At 33.5% G+C, this 8,152-nt stretch overlaps 1 protein-coding gene across 1 annotated transcript; it reads right to left on the reverse strand.

Moving 5' to 3' along the window:
• Positions 1–2,658: 2,658 nt before the first annotated feature.
• Positions 2,659–4,252, reverse strand: LOC120079088. Its single transcript, XM_039033275.1, has 4 exons — positions 4,165–4,252; positions 3,488–3,624; positions 3,256–3,360; positions 2,659–3,141 (listed from the first exon to the last, which is right to left on the reverse strand). Exons 1-4 carry the CDS (start codon positions 4,250–4,252, stop codon positions 2,659–2,661), a joined length of 813 nt encoding a protein of 270 aa, XP_038889203.1.
• Positions 4,253–8,152: the final 3,900 nt, after the last annotated feature.

Consider the following 8,152-nt stretch of genomic DNA (forward strand, 5'->3'; position numbering starts at 1 on the left):
CATTTCCTTTTCATTTCATCTATCTTTCTTGATCTCCTTTGTATTTTCCAACCACCCTCTCTCCAAATCCCTCTAATGGGGGAAATTATTGAGGGAGACACATATTTTCTTTTGTAATCTAATAAACTAACTCACTCACTCAAACACATATATCTTATTGCATGCTTTATACCTACTACTCCCAACTCCCTAAGACCACCTTTACTTCACACTTTCCTTTTCCTTTTCTTTTCATTTCCATATATACACACACACTAGTTTAAGATGAACAAAAAAAACCTAAAGTATAGGAATCGACACAAAGACTTATGTGACTCACTGATAATGTGTTAGATCTTGTATTTAGAGATGTTTGTAGGGATCGGGTTCCTCGTGGGGAATTTTTTTCTGTTACTTTTTTTTTGTAAAAAACCAATTAACTTAAATCACTAATATGAGCAAATTTTAATTCAATAATTAACTTTATCACTAAATTATTTATTATGGTTAGTTTTACATGAAAATTTGAATTTAAAGATAAATTACTCAACTTTTGGCTTAAAAAAGCTAATTATTTTTTTTAGTAGAAAGAAATAAATATAAATCAAATTATTCACATATATAATCTAAGTTTAAATTTCAATTTATACAAATTCATTAGCTTTCCCAAAAATAATTAAATTTGAAATTTAAATGTAATATTTATATAATAATAATAACATAACATTATATAACTATATATGAAATAAATAGGTAGAAGCTAATTGGGGCGGGTGCGGGGAATGCATTCCTCGTCCTCGTCCCCGTTTAACTCATGGAAATTTTGTTCCCACTCCCTCCCTCATTCCCGCCTAATCGGGGAATCTCCGCCCCGTGGGAAAATTGGACATTTCTATCCGTATTTGCTCGTTCAAAGTGTCAAATATCAGGTTCAAGGCATTCTAACATACTATTTCTTTCACTTTGGTAGATATTATTACCTCAATAATGTTATTTGCAAATAAAGTCTAGCTCACGTTGACCAGGGAAGAAAGTGAATGTGAGTATATAAGTGAGAACAATTATCTCCATTAGTATAAGATCTTTTGGGTGGTTCCAAAAGTAAAGTCATGAGGATTTATGCCCAATAAAGTAGCATATTATACCATTATAGATATAGGAGGAGGTTTCATTGTCCTTATCAATTAGTTTCAAAGCATGGTCTAAACTAGCTATGCATGTGAGATTCTCAATTATTTCTGAAAAAGTCAATAGGATGCCTCATCACTCAATATGTGGATGTTAAACAACACTGACAATAATTGTAACAACAAAAATACCAACAACAAGTAAACAAGTAAAGGCACATAGCAGTTGGTAACCCAGTTCGATGATAAACACCTACGTCTAGGGGGCAGAGTGCCCAGGAAAGATAATTCACTAATATTAATGAGTTAAGTAGTTTACAACGTAGTACTTATCTGTAATATACCAACTACTACAGTGGCTGATGTAGAGCTTAACTCACATGACATCTAGGCTCCCCTAGATGTGAGATTCCTTCTCAATTGAACTTAGGCTCCCCCTAAGTATGTTAATATTAGCTTTTAACACTTCGACATCTGACAGTATATGAGACTCCTCTCAACTTGATTATCTTCCTCTTGGATCAGCGAACTCCCATCATTGACAAATCTTAGGTCCTTCTAAGATAGAGAACTCCTTCTGTGAAGCTGCGTCTTAGGCTCCCCCTGAGACTAAGAATCCCTTCTCTGGTAGCGATGACTTAGGCTCCCCCTAAGACCATAAAACTCTTTAAAGTGTTGAAACCAACAGATGAATAACATGTACAGCGGAATAATGAACAAACGAACAAGAACATAATGTAGAATAGTTTGGCCGAAGTAAAGAAAACGTCTTGCTCAATTAAACAAATGCGAAAACCCTAAAAGGATTACAGAACTCATTTTAAATAATCGAATTCAATAAAGGAATAAGTCCTTGTTTGGAATAAAAAGCCGCGCTTCAAGAAAAGAACAAATCAGACTAAATATCACAGGTGGATACTTCCAAATAAGGAAAATATTCTACAAGATAATGTTTTGATGTCACAACTGGATGCTAAGACTTTATTTAAGACATCTGCAGAATTACTGCCTTAAAGAAAATTATAAAACCAACAAATCAAATCTTCAACAATATCCCCCTTTGGCTTATAATAATTTTTTTTATAGGCAGAACATAAAACAAACTACCATTTAACAAGCACAAATGTCTATAAGAAAGTATTGACAAAAATACTAATAACAACAGTACAACAAAAAATAAGCCAAAACATATAGAATCCAGACAACATCAACTCAGAACTATAACCAATAACCAAACCAACCACAAAACCACTCACAAAATCACTCCCCCTTTCTGGCTGGAAAAAAATATAGAAGCATCAACTTCGTGGTTGAGAAGAGGAAACACCTGTATTTATAGATAAAATAGACCGCATAATCAGTAACACCACATTCATTTTAGCCTTTCTCTCCTAAAGCTGGTGCACCAAAGACTCAAGATCACGAGATTCAGTGGAAAGCAGTTAAAGAATACCATCACCACACGAAGAAGCTATTAAATCTCGACTTGAGCCATCAAGATGATAAGTGGTTGTGGTAGTATCCAGATCGGGAACAGGTGATCCTATAGAAGTTAATGATTGATGAAGAAGAGACTTGGAGATGGAACAACAACATCTGAAATGGTAAGAAGATCAAGCTTCTGTGACAATAGGATACCACATATAAGGTAAGGAAAACAACTAGAGAATTTCAGAGCTATGAACCCAATCTGACATTTAATCTGATTGATTACAAACACACTATAATTGAACTGTGATCTAGTCCTGATCTTATACATTAAGGAAGCAAGAGCAATAGACAAACTAGATTTGTGCAAAGAAGGACACCAGTTATAACTTCCAATCCTATGCAAAAGGACATACTTAACACTTAAGGCAGTTGTAGATAGTTGACCCTTATGTGGCCAAGTGGAACGAGCTCCTCCAGTCAACTCAAACACCAAATCTCTTAAAGAGGGATGTTGTTCTCTCACATTTTCAGGCACATTACGACAAAGAAATTGGTTGATCACAGCAGCAGAGAAATCGAAAGCATGTCGCCTAATGTGTACCTTCTGAAAATTTGAACTAGTTGATTATGAAAATTCTGATGCAATATTCACAATGCATTCACGAACTAGTTGACGTTAATAGAGCCCCAAGTTTAAAACAGTTTTTTAATGACCAACAGTTTGAATCAATTCCATAAGCTTAGCACATTCTTGAGTACGATAAGATAATTCTTTCTCATCTACAATATTTCGTTTTACAACATACTTCCATAGGCTTGCACTCTGTTCAGTGTGAAAATAGATCCCTTCCAAAAGCACAGACATTAGTCATAAATGGTTGTTTTCTTTTGGTTCGAGCAATGGCCCTAATGACCCCAAATAGAGCCCGTAGCTTCTTTGTCTAAGCTACTCTTGAACCCCAGTCAGAGGCTTCCTTAGAAGAAGATTGCTTAGAAACATGATTAGAGGACTCAAAAGAAGTATCAACATCATTATTACCATCTCCAGAAATACCAACACTATCAACATCTTTCTTAGATCGAAGACCTGTAATAAGGATACGTCTTCATCATAGAATAAATGGAATGGGGATAATTCTCTAAATTCGGGTGGTTGGAATCAGTGTCAACTTCAAATTCACCAACATTTTTCACAGTCTTAGGAGTCGCAAAGGTCAACAAATCATTATTATCAGGATTTTGGTCATGTAAAATGGAAGATTCACATAGAATATTGACATTTTTTTAAAACATTTTAAGCCTCATCACCAGGTCCAATGCCAATAATAGTTGGAACCATAGGAACACTCTATGAATCAATAACATCGAATACAGATGAGGCCAAAATAATATTCTCAACCACATACTTCAAAATAGTTTCATCAGAAGTATTTACACCGTCATTTCCTTCTAAATCAATAGAAATTCCAACATTATCACGAACCGACATTACATATAAAGTAGGAATAGACAACTTCTTAGATTCATGACAATATGGAATAACAATATTAAAAAGGAGCAAGAGTCTGAATAGTCGTATTAACAAAAGCAGAACCAGATTCAAGAATAACATCATCAACTAAAGTACCTTCAGAAACCCTAGCATCTACATGAGCTTCTATAGAAGGTTCAACAATCTCTTTAGGGTTTCTAGACACGACGATATAATCATGCATGTGATCAGACTCACCACTAGAAGTTTTTTTTTTAAACAATTTCAACACCAGCCCTAATTAAATCAACCATTGTTAAGAAGGATGAACTTACCTTTTCTTTCTCTTTATTTTTCAGATGGCTTACTTGCTTCAAACATTTTCTTTTTGCTGAGGAAGGTGGAATCCCAACTGTTGGGACTGGTGTCTTAATTTCAATAGAAAAACCCCATACATGAACACCATATTTGTTTGTAGAGGGCAATGGAACTTCATCAACAACATGCATCTTGTGCTTAGCCTTTTCTTTGTTTCTTACCATTTTGTTATCAGATGTGTGAGTCCCTTGGTGAGTATTCACCATTGGAGAAGACCGAGTGAGATAATCAAGAACATAAATCTTTAAATAGAGGCAGTTGAGGAGAAAGAAACCCATGATGTAATAAGGAAACCTTTCATGATCAAACCTCATACAATTTGAATTCAAATATAAATATTAAGTTAAAACCCAGTTAAACTTCTCTGAGTTCTCACCAACCATAATTAAGGCAGTTAAGTGCATGATCTACCTTGTGGGCTTCCACTAATAGGCCGAGATTCTCAACTGAATGGTCCAAGACTTTAATTTTTATGCCTTAAAAATAAAAACAAAGAGATCCAAGGCTACTCTCAGAGCCTCAAAACGATCAACATTAAGAGCCTTAGTAAAAATGTCAGCAATTTTGATTTTTTGTGTTAACGTGCTTTAATACAATCTGTTTACTTTCAACAAGATCATGATGGTGTCTGATGTCAATATGCTCAATTTGACTGCATTGAACTGGGTTTTTGGATATATTAATCCACTCATATTGTCACATAAAAGAGTCATTGATAGAGTAAATATGCAAAATACGGAAACTAACAGAATTATTAAGCACTCTAATTACATTAATTTAAGTAACAAGCATGCTAAAAACAAAATTTCAAAATAAAGAGGGTTTTATTTTTACAACCTTTGTAGAAATCCACTTGATGTTTGCAATCTCCACGAAATTGACCTTCAATTTCTTCAGTAGATCATAAAGAGTATCTTCTCTACTATTCTCAGCCTTTAATTGAGTGGTAGGTGAACTCAGAATTGAAAGGAAAATTGAGGTGGATTGGAGAGGGTTTGAGAGCAAAATAATTTTCTGCAGAATTTTCTCTAAAATTCTGTTTTCATCACTTCAAATCTGATCAAATCAGATGTATATATTGAAATTAAACGTGCAAACTCCCTTTGATCAGCTACTTGACACTTCAAATAATATTAACTAAGTGGGATAGGTGTTAAAAGATTGGAAAAATCCACTCAAACTCAATTATGGGATAAATAATCTAATTAAAGCATTTTCAAACTTAATTTAATTTAATCTTTGATTTAACTAAATAAAACAGAAATTCAATTTTTTAAATTGAAAATTTGAAATTAATTTAATTTAAATAACTAATTAAAAAATTTTAATTAATTAAATAATAATAATTTAATATCAAATATTAAATTGATAAAACACCTAATTCAAATATGAATCCTATTCATGTAATCAATATTTAAATCATTATTTAGATATATATTGAACTCTCCAAAAAAAAAAAAAACGTTTAATTTCAATAAATTTAAACATTTAATTAGAGTGAATACAATTCTCCAAACCCTAAATTGAATTTGAACACTTCAAATTCACTTAATATTCTAATCTAAGGTATAATTTTTTACTAGCTAGTAGAGGAACCTTATGAACTTATAAATCATGAGTTCCAACGATTTGAGATTAATTGGTTAAATTCTTTAAACCCAATTAATCAATATTCATAACTACCGAGACATACAATTATAACTTAATAACTTCACTCTCCTCACTATAGATATATTTCTGTCCACTTGATTTAACCATAGTCAGTAAGTCGATCCTTCACAGGTCGTTTGTATTTACAGGTAGGTCAAAATTACCATTTTATCCCTATAATTACATCTTGCTTCTTTAGTCTCCACTGATCCTCTATTAAACAAGTGGTTTATAGTCTAATAAACCATATACCTCTCTGTCATGAGAGGGTGAGGCCCCTTTATTCAAGTCCAGGAATCAGTACTTAAGGGAAGAACCTATCTGCTAACCCTAAGACAGGTAGGAATGAATTCCTTCTTGCAGGACTATGTCCCCAACTATCTATCCGGTTTAATCCCCAATAGGGGAGACTTATTGAGCAGTGATGTTGAACCACTCTCACCTACGCAAATAAAAAAATAATCCCAAATAAACAAGAGTTCATAGTTAGCTTAGGATTAAAATCGAGTTACCTTAGGTCAACGATTTGAAATAATCTGTTTTAACGGTAAATGGTTGTTATAAAGAAAAATGACTATTTCGTGGTCCAATCTTATGCAAACGTCTTTTGCATAGGATGTCTCTACTCACATGTCTCCACATGAACGATTTTGGGATCACATCTTTTGTATCAATATCAAAGTAAGCCGCATCCATAGTATCCCCAGGATGAGGTATCCAATCTCATCAATATAGTTATAGACATTTTTGGCTATATATTAAAACTTGATCTTCTTTTATGTCTCTACATAAAGTTAAAGCATTCATACTATAGTCATGGGTTTATTTATTGGACTTTATAACAGAATGCAATTTCAATAACACTTTTATTGAATGAAGTCTCAATAATACTTTTATTGCAAAATAGAATATGTTTAGAAATTACGAACTATGAGTTTTCGGACATTCCCAACAATAATAACATCTTGTGAGACATCATGCTCCATTAACATTTGCTTCATCCAAAGTAATTGAGTATAGCTACTCCTTGCAACAACATATTCTACTTCAGCCATAGACAAGGGAACACAATTTTTTTTCTTGTTGAACCACGAAATCAAGTTGTTCCCTAAGAAGAAATAACCTTCAAAAGTATTCTATCTTCTGAGCTACCTGCCTAATCAGCATCACAATAGCCAACTAGAGAGCTACTTGTATCAATGGTATACAATAAGCCATAATTGCTAGTTCCATTTACGTATTTGATGATTCTCTTTGCACTAAATAAATGATTGTTTTTAGGACATGATTGATATCTAGCATATACACCAATGAAAAAAGGCAATGTTAGGTCTGGTGGCAGTCAAATAAAGCAAACTCCCAATGATGCTCCTATAAAGACTCTCATAAACATTAGTCCCACCAGAGTCTTGACATTTTTACATGATTTGGAGCAAGATTTCTTTTAGCACGGGCACTTTCAAGGCCAAATTTCTTTACTAAATTTTTGGCATATTTGCATTGTGATATAAAGATTCCCTCATTAAGTTGTTTGATTAGAAATTCCAAAAAATAGGATAGCTCTCCTACCATACTCATTTCAAATTCATCCTGCATCTGTTTCACAAAGAGCTTAACCATCTCCTGAGATGTTCCTCTGAGAACAATGTCATCAACATAAATTTGAACAATCACAAAGTTTTCCCAGATCTATTTATAAAGAGAGTTTTATCAACTCTGCCTTGTCTGTACCCATTGTTGACAAGAAATTGGGTTAAAGCTTGTACCATGCTCTAGGAGCTTGTTTGAGGCCATAAAGGGCCTTTTTCAGTTAATACACATGCCTAGGGTGAGAAGGATCCAAAAATCCTTTGGGTTGAGCAATATGCACTTCCTCATTTAGAATTCTGTTCAAGAGAGCATTTTTCACGTCTATCTGATATATTTAAACTTCAAAAAACAAACAATGTCGAACAAGAGTCTAATGGCTTCTAATCTTGCAACGAGAACAAAGGTTTCATCAAAATCCACACCTTCAACTTATGTGTATCCTTGAGCCACTAATCTTGCTTTATTTTTGGTCACGTTTCCATTCTCATCAGACTTATTTTTGAAAATTGATAACTGGTAGAAATAA

The sequence above is a fragment of the Benincasa hispida genome, chromosome 6, assembly GCF_009727055.1.
Source record: "Benincasa hispida cultivar B227 chromosome 6, ASM972705v1, whole genome shotgun sequence".
Taxonomy (NCBI): domain Eukaryota; kingdom Viridiplantae; phylum Streptophyta; class Magnoliopsida; order Cucurbitales; family Cucurbitaceae; genus Benincasa; species Benincasa hispida.